The 23,374-nt window shown below is 37.5% G+C and overlaps 1 protein-coding gene across 10 annotated transcripts in view; it reads right to left on the bottom strand.

The window, feature by feature from the left end:
- Nucleotides 1–248: 248 nt before the first annotated feature.
- EMSY (EMSY transcriptional repressor, BRCA2 interacting) overlaps nt 249–23,374 on the bottom strand; it is an 82,939-nt gene continuing 59,813 nt past the window's right edge. For 6 of the 10 annotated variants that reach the window (XM_037131539.2, XM_037131538.2, XM_037131540.2 and 3 more), the window contains 7 exons: nt 14,163–14,327; nt 12,259–12,414; nt 11,226–11,267; nt 8,900–9,051; nt 6,470–7,033; nt 5,023–5,523; nt 249–2,208 (listed from right to left, as the gene is read on the bottom strand). In XM_037131539.2, the coding sequence (XP_036987434.1) occupies nt 2,014–2,208; nt 5,023–5,523; nt 6,470–7,033; nt 8,900–9,051; nt 11,226–11,267; nt 12,259–12,414; nt 14,163–14,327 (1,775 nt within the window). In that variant the 3' untranslated portion in view covers nt 249–2,013. The remainder of the gene's footprint in view (nt 2,209–5,022; nt 5,524–6,469; nt 7,034–8,899; nt 9,052–11,225; nt 11,268–12,258; nt 12,415–14,162; nt 14,328–23,374) is intronic. The other 4 variants (XM_037131546.2, XM_037131541.2, XM_037131548.2 and 1 more) reach the window with 3 other exon arrangements.

Genomic DNA, 23,374 nt, shown 5'->3' with positions numbered 1-23,374 from the left:
AGGATTTCTTCAATAAAAGAATTCATGCTGTCCTTGAAATTAACGCCTTTGAAAGAAAAAAATTAAACCCCCTCATTTGATAATTTGTTAATATATACACTAATTTTTAAAAATGTAGAATATGAAACTTTCATTTGCCATTCTGGTTGCTGAAACATATTAAAGCTATATTCTCAAAGGGACACGGGTATGCTATGCTGCCAAAATATACAGAAGTAGACGTATAATTTTATTCGAGTTCGCTCATATTGCCTGATTCACAGATATTTAAGATATTTTATTTTATAAAAACTTACATCTGTAAGTAATGGATTGACCATAACAGAGGGTTTAACCTGGAATACAGGACCGGCTGAGGGGCCCATGAACCCCCAAAATTGTATGCAAAATCTAACATGTATATTGTCATGTGTATCTTTTTGGTGAGAGAGTTCATAGTGTAATTAGATTTTCAAAGTCTATGACCCAAGAGGTTAAAAAATTACTTAACTATAAACAGTCACAAAGTCTTTTTAAACATGAATTTGTACAGTAAAATAATATCCAACAGCTCCATCTATGGGTAAGTCATTATCACCTAACAGAAATAATGACAACTACCAGATCAGTGCATCTTATGAATGCTTGTGTTTAAATCTTCAGTGTCACTCTAGTGGGAATTTATTAACTACTGTATGACAGTTTTGCTTTCCAGATATAGATGCAAAAATCAGGAGACTGTTGATGAATTCTACTTACAGTACTTCAGCACCAAAAAATTTGGGCAGTTATGCTGATATATGTATGTACAGTTCAACATCTGTCAGTCGTAAAACGCTTATTTATAGTGAAATATATATAAAACCGTTAAAAACTTTTCTATTTACATTTTCTTAAAAAATGAAAAGTATAGTTTCCTTTGCCACAACTTGTCAAAACTGCCTCTGACCCTCCCGCCCTCTTACCCCTCACTCTACTTGTGACAGACAGTAATCACGAGACCCAACATGTTGCTTAACAAACTGCATCCTAAAAAGGTAGAATGCTTAAAAACATTACATTTAGAACTGTAAATGAACTTTTTATACATTTCAAAGGGGGTTAAACAAAAGTATGTAAAAGATTTTCAAACTCTCAGTCCAACATGAATGTGCAATTTCAATGTAAAGATAGCATCATATGAAGAATTTGTTTTCCTGAATATAAGTGAACATTTCCTTTGGGTCAGAAAATGTTTTTTTTTTCCTCTGCTTCACAAGGAAACATTTTTCTCGTTTAGTTTTCTTACAGTGGGGATTGGGGAAGTGGAAAGGTAGGCAATCCTGGTTTACAGGAAATTTGTCACAAGAAATATCGTCTGCTCTGAAATGTTTACATTTAAATAAATAGAAGGCAAGTGTGCCAGACTAGAGCACAAAGGAACAACACAATAAATTAGCATACAATTGGTGAGAATGTACAAGCCACCCAAAGAAGCAGTTCCCACCGGTTAGGGATCTGATTTTCACTATCCACTGAGGATTCTTTAATGCCAGTACTTTTATAGTTATTTTATAAACTGTGATCTAAGCAAATGTAGAATGTTAACCAATTTAACATTTCCAAGGATTTGCAAAACATAAGATTAAAAGAAAAAAACCTGTTCCTGAAACACTGTTTCAAAGTACGAACTATTCCCATTCTCCTTTTCCGATGGTGTTTTGCTCAGCAGAAACCAGGTGAGGAACGTTCACAGAAAAGTCTTTCACCAGCCGTGGTCCAGGAGAGGAAGAATACCAGGTCTGATGCCACTGTGGATGTGCATTCTTTTCTTTTCTTTTTCCTTCCTCTTTTTTAAAAAGTACATTCATTCCCCTGTGAGTTTTGTTTTAAAATGCTGCCCCTGCAGCAATTCTTGTTGAAACACTGCTGCTGCAGGGTCTATCTACAGCCTAAGCGTGGGCAAAGTGCTCTCTTTAGACATCAAAATACAAGGGCTTCCCTGGACACTTGGTAACCAAGTAGGTTTTAAAGTGCACGCCTGTGTCCAAAACACTAGGACCGCTCAGCAGAACTCTGAGAGGGGCTGGGCTCAGTTCCATCCTCTGTGCTACTGTCTATGTCCTGCTCCATTGCTGTTTCATCGTCATCCAACTGCTGACTGGTGAAGTTGTTCAGCTCGAGGAGCCCGCTGGGCTCTACTACTACATTGGAGCTGGAGTGACAAGGAATAGCGTACTGGGGAATGGCCTGGGAGAGAAGACACAGGAGAGAAGCTTTAGGGTAAAAAACGGTAACAGAAGGATCTTTGCAACACTAAAGAAGGAAAAGGGATCGGACATTTATTAGGCAACTACTACACACTAGGCACTATGCTAGGTTTTTTCACCTATGATACTCTACTAAATCCCCATAACAACACTGTCAGGAAAATGTTATTCCCATTTTACAAATGAGGAAACCAAGAGGGTCAGTGACTTAATCAAGGTCTCACAGCTGGCCAGGGTCAATGTCAGGATTCAAAGCAAAGTCCTAGAAAACTCAAAGCAATCTAGCTACTCCTTGATGACTCTTGCTAATGAAGGAGGCTGAAGCTTGTGCCTAATTAGAGAGAGACTTTGAAGGACACTTTAATTTGGTCATTAAGCACAGTTTAAATGTAAATGCAGTCAGATTTTTTGTGTGTGTTTGTTCCCATTTCATGTAACTAATCACTGTGAAAAAGTCTCAGAGTCAGGAGACCAGGATCTTTGTTCAGCTCTGGCTCTACCTGTGGACCTCTGAAAGAGTCACTTCACTTCCTTGAGCCTTAGTTTGATCTTGTATAAAATAAGATAGTTGGAGAAAATATGCTCTGAAGACCCTTGCAGTTCTATAATACTATGAATTCCACAATGCAGACTCCTTCAGGACACTAGATTCACCTTGCTCATTATTTTATTCCCAGTACCTAGCACAGTGCCCGGAACATAAAAGGTTAAATAATACATGTGGAATGAATGAACAAATGAATGAAATACACATTATTGCTGTCTAAAAGGACAATGCTTTTCAAAGCATTTAATACCAAAGCACTTCTGCAGACTTCTTTCACTCACCCCCATAGGCATTTTACTGAATCAGCAAAATCAGTACTTCAGGTCAAAGCTAAGTATTACTATATGATCTGAAAATGTTTTCACAGTGTATTATTAATGATGATTATAACAAGGGCTATCTTTATTCAATTTTCCTCTCTATCAGACACTTGACCAGCTACTTTATACACATCTTCTCACCTAATTCTCATAACAACCCCATGAGGTGAATGCTACTGTTTCCATTTCACAGATAATGAAACTGAGGCATAGAAGTTAACTATTGCTCAAGGCCAAAATCTCAGTAAGGAGCAGAGGTGAGGTTCAAATCTAGTCAAATTTATTTCTGATTCTAAAAGTTTGATTCCTAACCACTATGCTGCCCTTGCCTCTGACCCCACAATCTAGTACATGATACATGCTAAAAGTTAGGTGAGTATTTTGTAGAGAAACTATTAATTAGCTATTATCCTTGTACATAAAACAAATTGTATTTTCACCCCTGTTCAAAAAGTGCAGAAAATTATCTCCAATTAAGCTATCCAAAATCATTTTCAATTTAGTGAGCACACAAATTTAACCCCCCAGGAGCCACAGTAAATTTTAGTAAAAATAATAATTTTAGTAAAAATAAAACAAGTTACCATGTGTTGGGCAATCACTATGAGCCAAGCACTGTGCTAGGTGCATCATTTTGATTTTATGTAACCCGTACATCCACCATGCAGAGTAGGCGTACCTTATCCCCCTTTTCAGTGATGAGGAGACTAAGGCTCAATGAGGTTAAGCAGCTATGCCCAAAGTCAAAGTCAATGGTAAAGCCAGGATACCATTCTTTTTCACTGTACTCTCTCTTTAGAGGAAAAATAATCTTTGTCAAAGATTATTAAATTCCCTAGCATTTGTTTTAATAGGGAAAACCAAATTATTTGAATAATTCAACAGCCAGTTCTATGTGCCTTTAAGTATTTCCCCCATATTTAACTGTATCATATTTGGATTAGTATTAATTTGTACACTCTCATAGATTGGCATCATGGAAAAGGATAAATTTACCACAGAAATTTCCAAGTCTGAATATATGATAAGTCCTAAACTATCTACATTTCATAAATCTAAAAGTTCTCAATTAACTAAAATGTGCCACTCTGATATTTTTTAAGACATCTGTCAGCTTATCAAAAAATGACAAATGTCAAGAATATAGCATGGTACCCTGCAAGGGGAGAGGGAAATAAAACGCAATTACTCAGGGCTAGTCTGAACTAAGTAACTCTTCAGCCTTGATCTATTACGCATGATGGAAGATGAGTTTAGAATGAAGGGAATATAAGACATCATGTTCACTAGCCTGTACTTACCAAGGCAGAACAGTAACCATTAACAAAACTTTTCAGTAACAACGATTGAAACAAAAAGCAAAGCTTTATGGTTAATCCCAAGTTAGACATAAAATTAAATTACTTGGAAAATTCTCTTACAACATGTTTCTCCAGACATTTCAGTTACTTAAGGTTTACTGTCCTGAAAACCATAAATTTGGACCAAAATCAAAAACTGTCCTTTTCCAAAGGAAGGGTCCCTGAAATGTACTAGAAATAGAAGTACAACCCAACTATATCCCAGGAGTATTTCAGCAAAGATTAGGGAGCCCAAAACTGAACCCGGGGAAGTTGCCAGTCTTCAGAGGTGACTCGCTGAGTTAACACTAGGGAAGGCGGCTTTGCATTTATAAACCCAGCTGACATATGGGTTGCCTAGTGACAGTATTCATCAATTTTCTAGGACTCACTTCCAAAAAATAAATATAAAATTGTACATCTAAATCCTATTAAACCAACTTTGTCAAACACTGTATATCCAGATAATTCGTCTTTTCCCATCTTGGCCTGACTCCTCCTTTGACAGCCCTGAACACACCAACCCGCCACCCCCAAGATGCCCAAGAGTTCTCATGTTCAGGAGTTCTCAGAGCTCTAATTCTTACCTGGATGATAATTTCTGCTGGGCTCTCTTCAGCTTTCTTTTGGCCTACATTCTGAATACGCATGAACTGGCCTGTCGCAGGCACTCCTGGCGCATCGATTTTCCTTGTCGTTAAGGGAGGGCCAACGGCAGATGGACTTGAACAGGACTCTCTACATTTCTGTTGCTGGGGAGTGCAATTCGCCATCCCTGTCACTACCACGTGGGTGGAGGATAATGGTCCTGCTTCACCAGTGAGCATACTAGTGGCAAGAGCCTTCTTTGGGGGATCCACTACCATATGCTCTACATTTGTATCAATCTGAGCTTCCATCAAAGACATTTTCAAAATGTCTGACACTGCTGTCTTCTCAGAGGCCTGAATGGGAGATATGCTTGTAACTGGTGATGTCAGCTTAGGCACAGAACTGCCACCAGTTATCTTTGTAACTGTGGGTGGCTGGCGCCCCTCAAAAGTTATCTTTGTAACAGAGGATCCTTGGGTTATAATTGGCTGCTCCACCTGAAAACAAATTGGGGTTGTGTGTGTTACAGCTACATCTCTTTGAGAAAACCTATCAAACACCCCAGACAATATGGCAAAAGAAACATTCGTGCGGTATACTAGGAAGACATTGTGAAGCTTGGTGTTTTGGCAAGAGGGCTGGGTAGGAAAGTAACTGGTTACTTTTAAGGGATCTAGGGGAAGAGCAGGGGTTGAAAGAACCTTTGTTCAGCCAGCCAAGGTTCATAGCAATAAAGGGAAAAAAGTCCCAGCAGCCTTGTTTTCCTTTGGGATTTATATTCCCACAGTATACCTTCAACCTGTCTCAGATTATTTCATATAATCTTCGGCTTTTTAAAATAAAAAGGGTTTTAAAAATCTGTTTCTTCAAAATACATTTACACAAACATATCCTACATATATATTTATAATTTACACATACACGTCACTCCAAAGCCATTGACTTTCCTGAATATAGTTTTTCTTTCAAATATCCACAGATAATTCCTCTGCAATCTAGAAGATAATTTATTAACTAGATGGTGATGATGTAAACTACAAAAGAAGATGTTCAATGAAGCTCCTTAAAAGACTATAGTTAGCATTACTGTCACAGAAATAGGAGTTTACAGGTATGGAAATAAATATTTTATACAGAAAGAATAAAAATAATTTAGGGATATCACTTCTGTGCACTGTTGATCAATGCTGAAGTGACTTTATTTAAAAAATGCCTGGAAAATCAAGTTCTGAGTGATATGACTTTTTCCCCTTCCTATACTAAGGTGTACATTTCTTCCCTAATGCCAACCTCCTGATGGGGTAAACTAACACCAGTGTAATGAGGCTTTTGAGTTTCCTCTTGCCAGGAGAAAGCACTGCTAATCACGTTAGGGTCGTGATGGTCTCATTTTTTTCCGTGAACAGAGAAGTTTAACTTTGCATGCTATCAATATTCCGTTACCTGGCTTGTCGGCTGTTTCTCTGACGAGGCTGGGAGCGCCATTTGGCTCTGGGGGGTTTGGGGTTGCACGTAGATTTTTGGTTGGTTCGGAGCCTGTTGCAGTTTAGGGAGCTGCTGTGTAGTTTTCACTGCAAGCACCTGTACTACAGTTTGCGGGGGCTGTGCCATTAAGGTAGGAAGCTGCCTGTCTTTGGCCACGAGAGGATGCTGTGTGTGCTGTACATCTGGCTTGGGCTGTGCTTGTTCTTGCTGGAGAGGGGTGAGTTTTTGATGCCTGATGGAAAGCTGGGGCATTTGCGGGAGTTTGTGCTGGAGCTGGTCTGCCTGCAGGTGGATGGTCTGCTTCTGTTTAGTCTGGAAGCACTGCAGAGTTTTCACTTGCAGCTGAGTCTGTTCCAGCTGGGGCTGGCTAAGTTTCTGCTGTTTAGCGGACTGTGACTGAGTCAGGGCCGATCGGTAAAACAGACCTGTCTGAGGGTCTAAAGTGTCCATCTCTTCAACCTCGCCCTCCTCAGTTCCAAGTTCCTCGCTGTGTTTGGTAAAAGCGGTGTGACTGCTTAATGCCTAGGTAAAAAAGGTACAAAGTAAGAATGAAATAAGGAAAACACCCGCATTGGTACATTTTTCTCAAATTGGAAAAGACTTGGTTATAAGACTCATGCAAAAATTTTCAGAGGGAAAAGCCTAAAAAGACCAAAAAAACCTTGGTCTTTTCCAAGGTTTCCAAATATAAAGGCAACTTCACGTTGAGACTCTTGTAATTTCAATTCTCAGGTGTTAAGTACTGTAAAAACTGGTCTACTCACTTTTATAAGAAAAGTTCAAGAGGGACCAGAGCTTACAGGCAAGAAGAATAAGGCTGCTCTGCAGGCACAGGCCAACACATAAAGAGAAGAAAAGGCTCCCTGGCTAAAAAGAAACAGCTCTTAAGCCTGCTCAACAGTGTTAACCATCCAAAGAAAGATGCAACAACCCAGGAAGAGGAGTATGGAGAAAAGCCAAGGTTCAGAGAAACCCACTTTGGCCATGTGCATTTCCAAGGCTGTCCACAAGGTAAGAATTATTGTCTGAGAAACCTGCCTATCCTAGTCCCCACAGAGGGCCTCTCTGGTGAGAGTGGAGATGGTTGTTTACTAGACTTCACAAAGGTTTGGGAAAAAACCCTCTACACTACACCCCCTTGCTCAGATTCCAGGCTCAAGAGGCAAGGGAAGAAGGGGTGGGGAGGAGACAAGAACACTCCTGTCAGTGGAAAAGAAGATTGTCTGGTATTGGTTATAATAGCAAGGGGAGGAGGTCTTGATCTTAAGTGACAGGGCCAGCCTGCCTGACCTCTCTGGCTGTCTTGAGAAAAGTCAATGTCAGGACCTGTCAGGTAAGGGCCAGACTCCAGGCTGAGATCTGACACCCAGCAAAACCGCTGGCCATCTGGTTTCCCTCAGTGTCACAAGATCCAGCCCAACCTCATCCTCTTTGCTACACCTCTACTCTAAACTTAAGGCTTTGAGATTCAATCAAAGCCCTCCCCTATCTCATAATGATCTTACATACATACATAGGTTTTTAATTCAACAATCTCTTCATTGCCTACCATTAGGGTCAACTGTTACCAGTTGAGTGATGGTGATTTATGTGAATACTAATAACTCATGTAAATATCTAATATCTATGATATTACTTTAAAATAAAGGCAAGCTGCTTGGGGTTTAAATTCTGGCTCAGCCACCTAGGATAAATTATTTAACTTCTGTGAGCATGAGTTTCCTCATTTGTAAGAGGGATAATATACCCATTTTACAGGATAATAGTGAGAATTAAATAAGTTAGTATATTTAAAGCTCAAAGCACAGTATCTGACACAAAATCAACTTATTAACATGTTTCCTTTTTTCCGAATCCCTGGTACCAGATTTTCTATTTTAATTAATTCACTCTCCTTACTGTTGAGTCTTTTCCTTCTTAACTGGTCACATATAAGTAAAAATAAGTCAAATATTTATTTACCTACTTATTCATATGTTCCCATGAGGATTCATTATAAAAATGAAAAGTAAAACAAACAAATGAAAAAGCAACAAACAGCAAAACAAGCCAACCTCTATTTCATTTGAAAATCTTACTTCAGTGATAAATTCTTGCATAATGATAAAAATTCTTAGAAGCAGTGACCAATTCTGATGCCACAGAGTCATCTAGATAGCCCCACCCTTTTGAAATAGTAAAAGTTCACAGGAAATCCAAGAATACTATTTCTTAATTATTTTCTGTTATGACTCTCAATTCATTTCCTCTATTCAGTCCTCAGAGATGAAGGAAATACACAAACACTCTGATTCAGTTATTTCTCCTTTTACAATAGGGGAAGAAACGGAACTTCATTTCAGGCAAATTGCAGTTACAGAAGATAGGAAGAAAAAGTGGAGATACAACCTGCTGCATAATATGGGTGATAGCTCCTGGGGAAGAGGCTGGGATGGACTTCACCACCACTGAAGTTTGAGTTGCGGTCTGTGACTGAGCCACATGCTGAAGCAGTGTCCGCTGGGGCTGGGAGGGCTGTTGAGGCTGGGAGCGATGGCTAACTGAAAACAAAGGAGGTGATGATGTTTCTACAGAAATCATTACAGCATCTGTAACCAGTAGCCGTTTTAAACAAATGTCTGTGATACTGCATCACAAAGTGTGATACTGTGAACTAGGAGGCAGAAGACCAGAGTCTGCCCGTCTAATGAGCTATGTGACTTTGAGAAAGTCACTGCTATGAGACTCTATCTTCATCTGTAAAATGGGAATAAGAGAGCTATTATAAGGATGAGATGAAAAATGTATGTGGAAGCATGGTGAAAAATACTATCATAAAGGAGGAATAAATCCCTTAGAGTTACAACCTCCTATGAATTGTACTCACTTTCTCCAATGTCCTTTATCCCACTAAGGTAAAAAACCAGTAATTTGTTTCTGTTATAGATGCCAGATTAATTTAAGGATAGTAAGACAATATGAATTTAATCTCTTTAGCTCAGTTTCAAATGTAACAAAAACCAGAAACATCCACTCCTTTATATGAAATGACACTGTTTCATTCCTTACAATTCCTAAAGATGTCGGAGGTCAAGGTAACACTGCAGAAAGAGCTGGACCAGGAGTCACACCGGATTCTGTAGCACTGGGCCACCAACCAGCGTGTGAATGTGAAGAGGTCGCTTAAACTCTATTTCACTCCTGAAACTTACAGTTTTATTTTTTAAGGGATAATAAAAATTTGTTTCTACCTAAAAGAGGACCAAATGAAGTAATGGATTGAAAATAGTCCTTAAATTATTAAGTACTAAAATATAAATTTAAAAAAGTATAGAAAAATTAGTGTTCTTTCATCTTCTCAAATTTAGCTCATCTGACACAAATGGATAATAAGAGTATAGACTGAAATAATATTCTCTTGCTACAAAGGTCCCATTGAGTAAAGTACAGATGAAAAATATTCATCTTTATTGATGCCAATCAATCATAATTTCAATGCTTTAAACAGTATATACATTCACCACTTATTCTACAGAGCTTTAAAAATGATTGTTTACTGAGAAAAAAAAATCTAGAAAAGTAGCTAAGGATTTTGAGAATATCAAAACCCTCTCAATAATCCATGATTTTAATGCTCATATATTTTGACCTACAATTTCAAGTAGTAGCGGTTCCATACTTAGAAAAGTCATCAGTGGAGTGTCCAAAGGTAAGATGATCACCACAGAAGTCAATGTAAAAGTGACATTTATATGTCGTAAGTACAGGACTTTAAAACTATCCGGTGAAATAGAAACAAGCCTTATGTCTTTTTATAAGACATTCTACCTATATTCACAAATGAATTATTGCTATACTTGTACACATGCCTCCACCTAATGTAAGAAATTATAGGAAGCATCACTACTCTCCTTTTATAAATGTACTGTAGTATCACAGTTTGTTTTATATGTACACTTTAAATTATATGAAGTAATAAATCTTCCATATGTGCTCATATGTTCAACCAAATGGAAAAAAAGGAGTTAGGGTTCATAACAAAATGACTACTGAAATGATTTACAATATGACTAAATAAAAACAAATTATACTAATAGTAAAATTAAGCAATTAAATTAATATAGTTTTTATTGATGAAAACATCATCAGAAATGAGTGACATTTGACAAGTAAAGACAATTTCTGATGAAATTATCAAATTATATAAAACATTTCTGCTGTCCATATAATCTTTATAATTATTACATTAATTTTATTAAAAAAGAAATGGATTTAATAGAAGACTGACTAAAACCATTTAAAAATAACCTTTATTCAAGATACTATAAATTCTTCCCCAAAGCACAGGAAAGTTAAGACAAAACTAACACCACTGCAGGATAACACAAGAAGGCCAGGTGCTTGAGCTGGCTTTGCAGTCAAAGAAAATGTTCCTGTGAGCAAGGATATGATGGCAGGAGACTATGGGAGGAGGTTACAGCAAACATTTGGAAAACAGCTGAAATGACCTTAACCGCACCAAATACCATAAATAGTCACTCATTTCTTTAAAAAACTCTCATTTTTTCCAATGTCAAGCTGCTCATTTCTGAGAAAGAAAATTTCTCTTCCTTTCTTTCACTGATTGAAGCTTCCCCTTCCTCTACCAGACTAGAGTAGAGCACATCCATTTGGGTGGTTTTCCCCCATCATCTTTCACCTTTAGTCAAATTACAAATGGATGCACACCACTTACCGAGAAGGGGAAAAGCAACCTCTGTCCCCTCATCAGTGTGTTCTGAAAAGGATAAGCATGGGAAGAAATCATAGGTCTTGTCATCTATTTATGATAACCTAGTCTACCCCCAGAGGTCAATACTGATTTTACTAACATATTGCCCTCTGTTTCATCTCTTCGCTTTCCGCTAAATATCTCTAAAGAAAGATGCTAGGTGGCTTTCCATAATCTTTAAATGGATTTCCCTACTTGGCAAGTTTAACCAATTAGTCTTAATATCTGCTAAAATGATGCCAAAGAATTCCTTTTCTGCTTAGGTATTTACATCCTTCAAATATTTGTCATTTTATGTTCTCTTTTGTTATTGCTAAAGAACACTTAAGACAAATATTCTTTAAATAGTGCCTCATAAGCGCTCTCTCCTATCCCCTAATTATTCACATTACTACTCTCCCAACTATTTCAAGTCTCGAGGTAATGAAGTGTCCAAAACAGAAAGCAGTATTGCAGGTGTGGTCTCACCAGAGAGAGAAAATGAACTATTATCCTTCATGCACCATTCTCTACATATGCCATCCAAATGTTTTGCTGCCAGACTATATTTTAAACAAATACCTAATTCACTTTCCACCAGAACTCCTAAGTATTTGTAAGAATTTAAAATTTTGCACATTTTTCCTTTACATGAAAAAATGGTTGGATTTTCTTTTCCCCATGATCCAACCTCCCTTCCTCTCAAATTAACAAATTTGGATGCCTAAAAATATTTATTCTTAAATAAAAAAGAGTTTATCCTCTGTCTACAAATGTTGCCCTATATTCACAGATGTCATTCATGGCCAAACTGCAGTTTTATATTATTTTCAAACTCTCAAACTCCATAACAACCTATTGATTTTCCCCTCGGTCGAAAACAGTAAATCCCAAGGACAAAGTGAATGTGTTCTTACAGCAAACTGCAAAAGATATATTCTCCCCCAAATAACTATCCCATGAAATTCCAGAAAGGTAGTTCTCCTATCTTAATACAACTTTTTAAGAGGACACGTACCAGTAGTGATGTATTCAGCAACTAGTTCTGACTCTACCACAGCAATTGATGGACTCTCAGGAGAATGTCTCTTTTCCTGGGTCATCTGAATAGGCACTGCCATTTGACTCAGGTCAATAGTGGGTTGTCTTGGTTTAGTTTCCAATTTTTCCTTTACTGCATAAAAAAGTCAGGGGAAAAGTTAACTTTTATTACAAACAAGTATCAAAAACCAGAGTTGTCCATGGGAATAATGAACCAGACCTCTGGGGTGCTACCCTGGCAGCAACTAAGGAGACAATGAGTTGAAAAGAACAAAGTGGACTGACTGCTCTGCAGGGCTGGAGAGTCCACAATCTGTGCAATCACACCCAGAGCCTGGCAAGAGGACACATATGCAATCAGAGTGAAATCCCCCCATCATCACTAGGCCAGACAGCTGGTTCTGTTTCCCTGGTACACATTCCTCTTAGAGTATTTCCTTTACTCTTCTTCAAGGTAGTCAGTCCCTGGTATCCTTGAATTCACCAACCTGAAAATAAAGGGTGAATAAGCAGTACAAAGTATAATTTCCTCTCAGGCACACCTACCCAGAATAGTGTAACACAGTGATCAGTTTAATTTGATCTATTAAAAATTCGAGATAATCTCTAAAGAAATGTTACAATGTTTTCAATGATTCTTAAAGAATAAAAATGTTCAATGTTAGGGAAAAAATGACCTCTCTGTAGGTCAAATGACCTGCAGAAAAATGTCTTATGGAATAGTCTGGCATCAGGGTATAGTTTCTGTGGATAGATTTACTTTTCTATCTTAATCACTTTTTCTACAAAATCTATTCATTCAGTTTCTACCCTTTCTATAAGGCATTAGTGGAAATGGCCAAGTATGTTAAAAACAAGGAGCTGAGGAAATGACTAAGGCCAAAAATAACATCAATATATAGAAATGTTAACCAAAGACTTACATTAAATGCTAGCATTCTTTGGGTAGTGTAGAGAGGCTGTTATACCGAACAGCAGTAACCAGTAATTAAGTCCACTGAATGATCACTTAGATTATTTCAACAAAGCATATAATGTGACAAAATCAAAATAATCATTTAAATAAAGAAAGCAAAACAAAACCAAAAGAATACAAGAGTCACCCCACAAGTAGAAAGGACACTGAACTAGAAATCAAGACATGGAGTCTTACTCTGCCACTAACCAATTGGGTAACCTCTCTAGATACCAGTTTACTTCTGCATAAAATGAAAGGGTTGGATCATTGCTAAGGTCCCTTAAATACTCTGATAGTCTTTGACCCATTATAATAGAAAAGTCAGTATTTATAACACAGGTTTTGCCTACAGTTCACTAAGATATTAAGTAACTAGAAATACTGATAAGATCTTTTTTAAATAAGGATAGCTTTGCATGGAAGCTCAAGTGATTAAAGTACACGGGGAAATATGGAGATATAATTAAAACAAATTAGAATGCTAGAAAGGGCCATTAATGGTGTTTTATGAACATAAAACTCTGCCAATATCAAGGAGGATGGCAGGGGCCCTTCAATCTACCTCCTACTATTCTTGAATAGAACTGGCAACTGCACTGCACCTATCTTTCCACTTAGAAACGACGGATCTTCTCCCATGTGGTGACAAAATGCAATAGGACTGTCCATTTTAGTCAGGAGACAGAGAAGAAAGAGCTCTGCCATTTTCCCCTCCTTTCTGCTGACTGTATCTATCCTTCCGTACTCCTGTGCTCATCTTAATGAACTGACAAGTAAACAGACTGCACTGATGACTATAGACAAGTCCAGAGGGGGGAAATGTGCTCAAATAATAACAAAGAAATAGAACAGTGGTAGTATTTTTAGCACAACCCATCTCTAGAGTAAACATGCTTCATTCAATTGAGCATGTGAATTCATACCTGTTGTCTGTTGGAGTTCTAACAGAGCTTTGATTGTTGAAGTAGCTGATTGTGATTCACTGGATACATCCTGATAAATTATGGTGGGGCTAGTCTCCATTGCAATCTCATGTTCTGACCAATCCTGACGCCGGGAAGCAATTACATGAACTACAGGCTGGGAATCTGTTTTATATTAGTTAAAAAACAAACAAACAAACCCTATAAACAAAGTTTCTCTTAAAATTTTGGTTTTAAAAAAAATCTTTGTATTTACTGTAAATTTCATGCTTTATCTCCCCAAGAAGACTGTAAGCCTCCAGAGGGCATAATGTCTTTTCATGTCTGTAGTCACATAATCATTCATTCATTGATTCAACAAACTGGGCACCTATGTGCCAAGATCTGTATTTGGCATTGAGGATACAAAGGAGCTCACAGAATAGTCAGAGGATTCTCAAGAAGCACACAGTCTGGTTGGGGAGACAGACATGTAAAAAGACAAATTACAATTCAATGTGATCATTGCTGTAATCAATAGGTGTACATGTGTGTAGGTGGGTGTGTATTTGTGTAAAGTAAGAACAAAATGCTGTAGGAGTGTTACTTCCCCCAATGCACCTGAAAAACGTGCTCTGCATTACAACCTCAGCATCCAGTCAACACTCTTTGGATGACTGATTTCACTGAAAGAAAATCCTGTCCACTGACAACAAGAATGAATAAATAATCCAGATACAGCATGATGAAACAGGACATATATAACATTTGGAGTTCAAAGTTTTAGGTTACAGCCTCAGCTCTATCAATTATTAGCAAGTTGATTCTTTGGGTCTTAGTATCATTATTTCTAAAATGGCAACAATAAAATCCCCTTTCTACCTCACAAAATTTGAGGATCTGAGGACATTAGGAAATGATACATGTAAAAGAGCTTTATAAACTATGAAGGACAATAGAAATGTTATTACGGTGGTGGCCTGAAAGTTCTCACTTCTAAGACTTTTGGTTAGTTTCAAGATAAATTATACACTAATCCAGAATTTATTATAGTCATGCTATACAGGTATGCACATAAATACTAAATGTGCATCAAATCAAGTGACAAATTATTTATGAGTTTTCCATTTATTTAGCAGGTTGGACTAGACTACTGTTCAGTTCCTAAACTCCTTTGTCCAAGACACCACACAGAAAAGTATGCAGGACAAAGGTATGATCCCTACACTCCCAAGTTTAGATTATAATGGAGGAGACACAAAATAAAGGCACATACAGTTTTGTATTTTTGAGTAAAATCAAATGATTAGGGCAAATAAGATAAATATATAAAAAGAAAAAGACTGCTTTGAATTAGAATGTCAGTGAAAGTGTCACAGAATAAAAATAATTCATGTAACTGCCAAAAGAAGACTAAATACAATGTAAGTTCTCCCTTCTATGAACACTACTATATTTTTGAAAACTACAAAGTTGTCCAAAAAGGTTGGAGTAGGGGTAACAACCCTTCAAAAACAACAACAAAAAACCCCAATAACCTTAACAAAGAAAACAAAATCAGTTTACAACAGCAAACTGTATCCATTAGCATTAGCAAACTGTATCACCCCCAACTCATGCCCCACCCCTGCCAAAAGAACCCAATGGGTAGGACATATGCCACATGTGGGATATATAATTTTCATTAAATGTCCCCCCAAATCTAGAAAATTGAAGGACACTATCCTGCAATACCAAATGCTATATGAAGCATGTAACAATTTTCTTTTACTCATTCTAAGTATATATATATATATATAGAATTTAAACTTAAGAGAATTATATTAGAGAATCACTCTTTTTAAATAACCTAAGTTCTCAAATTGAAAAAATTCCACTGATGATAATAAGTACCCCTCTATTAGGTTAGAGGACCTATAGGCAAAGAATGACTTGGCAACCCCACTTTCACACATTGAGAATCTAGAGGAAAGCAATGATTTATGTGTAGAGGGATATGGCAGAAAGAGACTTGAAAAGGAACACAAATTTCCCATAGAAACGCCTGTCAGAGACATTACCAGAAATAACATCACCCCATTGAGACTGGGGAGACTGCTCACTCTTTCTGCCCATACTCAGAAAGAGTAGTTGACCATCAAAAAGTATTACTGCAACAACCCCAGAAAGCGTGACACGAGAGAGTGAACTTAGATGTGCAAAGCATTTCTTGAGTGATTTTCCTCTCTACCTTTGGCTACGCTTAGTCTGGATAAATCTACTGCCCATCGCCTCTGACACTGGGATTCGACAGTAACGACTGTGCTCCTGGGGGCCTGATCTCACAGTACTATGGGATTATGTGGTGTGCCTTTATCTTCTAGATTTTTTGGAAGTGTAATGAAAATTATATATCCCTGGTGTGACACATATTCTACCCAGTGTTTTTTTTTTTTTTTGCAGGGGTGGGCAGGAATAGTTTGTAAATAGTAATTTAAAATTCCATATCTGTTGTATATTGATTTTGTTTTCTTTGGGAAGGCTGTTATTTTTTTTAATGACTTCCCTATCTTTCTTGAAGGTGGTGGCCTGCTAACCCTCAGATATCTTTCCCGACAAGTCACTAAACAAATATTTATTTAATACCTACCACATGTTAGGTACTTAGAGATACACAGTGCACTATTATATCCAAAGGCAGACTCAGGCATCTCTATGGAAAAATGTCTCTTAGATCTTTATTATAAAATGCCTACATCACATGTTCATAAAATCATAAGACCTGTCAGCTAGAAAAGATCAAAAACTTCATTTAACACTATCATCAATCCTATGCTGAAATCTTCACTGCCAGTGCAGAACTCTAGCATCTGAGAACTCTCTACTTTCCAAAAACAGACTCCTTCCATCTATGCATAGTTATGACAATCAGAAAATTTTCTTGTATGGGGTAGAAGCAAATTCTCCTGTGACTTCTACCCAATGGTTCTAGTTTCTATCCATGTGCCCATGAAGACCAATTCTTTTCCCTTTTCCACATCACAGTCCTCAAGATAATTGACGAGAGCTCCCATGTCCCCCCAACCCAACCCAATCTGTATCTTCTCTTCTCCATGATAAATAAATGTTCAGTATCCACTAACCATCCCTCATATAAAATGATTCCCAAATGTCTTACCCATCTAAACTACCTCTTTTAAACTGACCCAAGATGTCTATATCTCTTCTACAACTATCCCTGGTATGTACCCTATCCCTAGTATGTACAACTATCCCTAGTATGTACCTTCCCTCAGAAGTACTGTCATAAAGCCTAAGGCCTTCACAGTATTTAATTGCCTAGACAGCATCACCCAAAATGTCCCAGACAAAATTAGTTTCGCAAAGTGTTCTACAAAAAAAGGTTCCATGGTCAAAAAAGTTGGGAAGCATTTTACATTATATACTCCACTCTTCATCTTTCACAATATATATTATTAGCACATAAAAGCTCTGGGGAGTTCTGTAATAAGTATATTTTGCTTAACTTGTATTTATTCCCCATCCTTACCATGACAACCCACATCATGAAGCTTCTGGAAGAATCATCCTAGAAACTAAGCTATGGCCTACTTAAAGCATGGTCTTGACAGGATGCATTTTTGTATTTTCCTCATGCTTTGTACCATCTTAAATCTCTACCCTTGGTTTCGTCTCCTTGTTCTCTTCCATTTTACTTCACATAATCTTGTATCCTATCTAACCTACCTTTCATAACCTATCTAACCTAATCTTGTAACCTATCTAACCTAACTTTTTGGAAATAAATAAAATATGAGAAAAGAAAACTTTAATAGTTTTTCTTTTTAAAAAACCTGGGACCCATTAAGTCTAGCCTATTCCCAAGTGAAAAAGGGGAAAAAGGAAGATCTAATTAGGAAGAAAAGTTCAGGAGCTGTGGAAGGCCTATGGTCCAATTGCCATAAATGACCCAGGCAAGTATGGTCTTGATCCACTAGCCTTGGTCATCTAACTGTCTAATAAGATCTAAAAATACTCCACATGTGTACCACTTAATAGGCCCATCCCCAAGGTTACAGGAAATCCCCGAAAGGAAACAACATTTTAGATTCAGGCAATAAAAATTAGTTTATAAGGATGAAGCTTAACACTATGCCACAGATACTATGGTTGCCGTTTGCTGTTTGTTCCTTCAGTGAAACATTTACTGAGCATCTACTTTGTACTGTTAACCTATTTGCTAATATTTGAGGATACAGATATAAATATGACCCTTGCCCTTGAGAAGCTGGTAGCCTTGTGAAAAATAATTATTATGAAGAAACAAAAAGCACAAAATAAAACGATGAATGATAAAATAGCTGGTATATAAAGCAATTCTGGAAGCATAGTGTAGAAGGAATGATGAACCCTCCCCAGGGTGATCTAAAAAAGTGAAACAGCAAGGTGAAGATGAAGCCTTCTTTTTACCCTGTGAGGAGATAGTTCAGGAACAGGATATAAGAACTAAACTGATCCTCCTTGGGGGTGGGAGATGGTGGGAAAGGTTTAGAAACCATAAGTAGAATTAAGAAATTCCCTGGGCATAAGAGACATCCGTATTTCCAGGACTTGTGTAAGGGAAGTCATTACAAAAAAAGATCTGAAGTCACAAAAAGGTTGATTCATTTTTTAAAAGATTTTATTTATTTTTAGCCAGAAGGAAAGGGAGGGAGTAAGAGGGAGAGAAACATCAATGTGTGCTTGCCTCTTGCGCACCCCCTAGTGGGGAACCTGGCCCACAACCCAGGCATGTGCCTTGAGTGGGAATCAAATTGGCGACCCTTTGGTCTGCAGGCTGGCACTCAATCCACCAAGCCACACCAGCCAGGGCAACGTTGTTTGGAACGAACAACAATTTTTACAGTACAATGCCAACAATCAAATATATAAATAATAGATTTTAGAAAATCAATGGATGCTAAAATTAGTACATAAATGTTTAAAGAGAAACATGATATTTATACGGTCTCAAAGTATCACCCCACAAATTAATATAAATCTCAAAGGAAAATATTGTAACTTCGTAATGCAAAGAAAAAAGAAAGGGCAAGTGATTGACTTTAACATCATCAATTTTGGAACAAACTGACACCACGTGCCTACGGATGAGAACAAACTAAGGACACAACATCATGTTTGTGGAATCCCTGTTGAATCTAAACAAGAGGAAACATCAGACAAAAACTAACTGAAGAATATTCTACAAAGTAACTGATCAACACCCTTCAAAATTGTCAAGGTCAAGAAACACTAAGAGAGACCGAAGGATTATCCTAGTTAAAGCAAAATAAAGAACCATGAAAATTAAATTCAACCAAAATGCAATGTGTGGTCCTGAATTATGACTGTGGACTGGGGAAAAATGTATAAAGAATATTATTGGACAGTTGATGATATTTGAATGGATTGCAGATTACAGAATCATAACCCTGAACTTCTTAATTTTAATAATTGCATTTTAGTTACAAAGAGACTAACTATTCCCTTAGGAAATATAAACCTGTAGCCCTGACTGCTGTGGCTCAGTTGGTTGGGCCTCCTCTTGCAAAGTGAAAGTCATTTAGTTCGATTCCCAATCAGGGCATATGCCTGGATTGCAGGTTTCGTTCCCAGTTGGGGAATGTACGAGAGGCAATCAATTGATTTTCTCTGTTTCACTCTCACATTGATGTTTTGCTCCCTCTTTTTCTCCCTCCCTTCCCCTCTATTTAAAAAATAAATAAAAATTAAAAAGAGAAATATAGACCTACAAATTTAAGAATTTAGGAGTAAAGGGCGTGATATCTGCAACTTGCTCTCAAATGGTTAAGAAATTTAAAAATTGGACTTCTGGTCAAGATGGAGGCATACATAAACATGCTTCACCTCCTTGTAAAACTACAGAAAAAATTAAAACTAGACCTGAAAACAAGTAACATCCAGAACTGTCAGGAAATCAAGCTGTGTGGAAGTCCAACAACCAAGGATTTAAAGAAGCCACATTCATCCAGACGGGTAGAAGGGGTGGACACATGGAGACATGCACAGAGGCATGGATACCCGGTGTGGCACAGACAGGTGGTGGAATGGGCGGTCCCACATTCACATATGGTGAATAAAAATTGAGACGGATACCACAGGAGCGAAGATCCCAGTCCCAGGCCAGACCACACAGCCCAGGGTTCCAGAGCCAGGAAGATGAATCCCTATAACTTCTGGCTATAAAAATCAGTGGGGGTTGAGGTGGCAGAAGAAACTGTAGGATTTTCCAGAGACTCCACTTAAAGGGCCAGCACGGACTCAGAACTCACAATTCATAGTGCCTTTTCTACAACAGGCCATGCTAGTAAGACTGGGAGTCAAAGCAACTCTTTCTAACACACAGAAACAAACACAGGAAGGCTGCCAAATTGAGGGAACAAAGGAATATGGCCCAACTGAAAGAACAGAACAAAACTCTAGAAAAATAACTAAACAAAACAGAAATCACCAACCTAACAGATGCAGAGTTAAAAACACTGCCTATCAGGATGCTCACATAACTCACTGAGTACAGAAAAAAAAAAAAAAAAAGACCCAGGAAGAAATAAAGGTTACACTGAATGAAATAAAGAAAAATATAATACAGGGAGCCAACAATGGAGGGGATGACACCAAAGGTCAAATCAATGACTTGGAACATAAGAAAGAAATAAACATTCAACCAGAACAGCAAGAAGAAAAAAGAATTAAAAAAACAAGAGGATAGTATAAGGAACATGTGGGACATCTCCAAATGTACCAACATCCGAAGCACAGAGATGCCAGAAAGAGAAGATGAAGAACAAGAGCAAGAATTTGAACACTTAACATCTTCCTTAATTTGGTGCAGAAAACAGACAGCCAAGTCCAAGAATGAGAATCCCAAACAAGTTGGACCCAAACAAGACCACACCAAAACACATCATAATTATAATGCTAAAGGTTAAAGATAAGGGGAGAATCTTAAAAGCAGCAAGAGAAAAGGAGACAGTTAGCTACAAAGGAGTTCCTATAAGACTGTCAACTGATTTGTCAAAAGAAACTTTGCAGGCAAGAAGCATTCACATTCAAAGTGATGAAAAACAAGGACCCACAACCTAGATTGTTCTATCCAGCAAAGCTATCATTTAGAATGGAAGGGCAGATAAAGTGCTTCCCAGACAAGGGAAAGCTAAAGGAGTTCATCATCATCAAGCCATTATTACACGAAATGTTAAAGAGGCTTATTTAAGAAAAAGAAGATCAAAACTATGAACATTAAAATGGCAATAAATTTCACAACTATATAAAATTGAATCTGAAAAACAAACTAAGCCAACAATCAGAACAGGGACAGAATCAGTTATGGAGATCATTTGGAGGGTTATCAGCTGGGAAAGGGAATGGGGAGAATGGGGGAAAAGGTGCAGGGAATAAATGGTAGGTACAAAATAGACATGGGGATTTTAAGAACAGTATAGGAAATGGAGAAGCCAAATAACTTATATGCATGACCCATGGACTTGAACTAAGGGGGAGAATGCTGGAGGGAATGGGGATACCGGGTACGGGAAAGCAAAGGGGGGAAAACTGGAACAACTGTAATAGCATAATCAATAAAATAAATTAAAATTTTTTTAAACTGTAAACACATGGTGTATATGGGAGACATAAAGAGAATCAACAATAAAGCCAATAGGGCAAAATGTAAACTAGTGGTAAATCTAGGTAAAGAGAATAAACAGGAGTTCTTTCTACTCTTCTGGTTACTTTTTCATGATTTTGGAATTACATGAAAAGAAAACACTGCTGTAAGGGTGGGGAGAAGGGGCTAAAAAACCACAAAAGCAATAAAAAAAAAAGGACCTACTATCTACTATCTAGTATTTACATTTTTAGTAGTTACGATCCTCGTATACTCTGAAAAACAGCATTTCAGACTGTCCCAAACCATTAGCCCTTTCTCTCCTTTCTCTTTAGATCACAGCATATACATTCCCAGCCCCTTGTGTTTGTGAGAATGTACTAAGGAGCTATAAAAGGATACAGGGAGAGGGGCAAATGGAGATTATAAAAACTGGCTTTACAGTGAATTATATTAGATACACCTGGTCTAAATTATACAATATTCTGCATTACAGAGTATTTTTAAAAAAACAGATGAAAAATAGAAAATAAATAAAAAGAGATGTGCCGCCCTGCCTGGTATAGTTCAGTGGATTGAGCGTGCCCTGTGAACCAAAGGGTTGCCAGTTCAATACCCAGTTAGGGCACATGCCTGGGTTGCAGGCCAGGTCCCCAGTCGGGGCCACGTTGGGGCAACCACACATTGACACTCACGTTTCTCTCATTCTTTCTCCCTCCAATCCCCTCTCTCTAAAAATAAATAAATAAGACCTTAAAAAAGAGACAGATGATGCTTGTATAAAAGATCAAAGAGCAGAAAACTTTATACTCAGTCACTTCTAAAAATAGCCAAACTCTTGTACCATTCTTAGAAATAAAACTGAAGACTCGCTAATGAAATGACATGACCGGGAAGTGTGGACTGGCTTAGAGCTCCCTTAGGAAAAGAAGAGCAATTTCAAAAGACCATCTGAGATTTTATGTGTAAGCATACACACACAAACAGACATCTACTGTACATGTCTCCCTTGAGCACCAACTCATAAGCTAAATATTTTACATATTTAATAAAACAAATGACATACTATTTGTTAAAATCAACTTTTTAATTTACTTTGAACTGATGAGTTTTCAAAGACCATTTCAAATGCTACTTTCTTCTTGAAGCTTTCTCATCCTCACCTTACTGGAGTATGAACTTTCAGCCTTTGGCATTTTTTTTGTTACTAATAAAATTCTTATACTGAAGTTGTACATGTATGTTTTTTTAATCTCCTATTCTAGAGTTTAAGCTCCTAAGCAGCAAGAACTATGTTTTACTCAGCCTTTGTAAAAGATACAAAATTTACTCTAGCACAATACTTATTACATAGTACAAATATTCTCAAAATGAATTAATGAAATAATTAACAATTTGAATCATGTAAGACCAACTTGGGAAGATTCTACCTAAGACTTAAAATGATAAAGTATTCACACAATATGAAGAATCTATATTAGAAAAGTGCTAACAAAACACTCCAGAAAGGATAACGGGCAGGTGGGGAGAGGGAAGAGTGAGTGAGGAATGATCAAGGGAAGATAAATAGCTTTGCTTACATGAATCA

The sequence above is a fragment of the Artibeus jamaicensis genome, unplaced genomic scaffold, assembly GCF_021234435.1.
Source record: "Artibeus jamaicensis isolate MK-2021 breed Jamaican fruit bat unplaced genomic scaffold, CSHL_Jam_final contig_64, whole genome shotgun sequence".
NCBI classification, from domain to species: Eukaryota; Metazoa; Chordata; class Mammalia; order Chiroptera; family Phyllostomidae; genus Artibeus; species Artibeus jamaicensis.
Note: the sequence above shows the minus strand (reverse complement) of the source record. Positions and strands in the feature narration are given on the sequence as shown.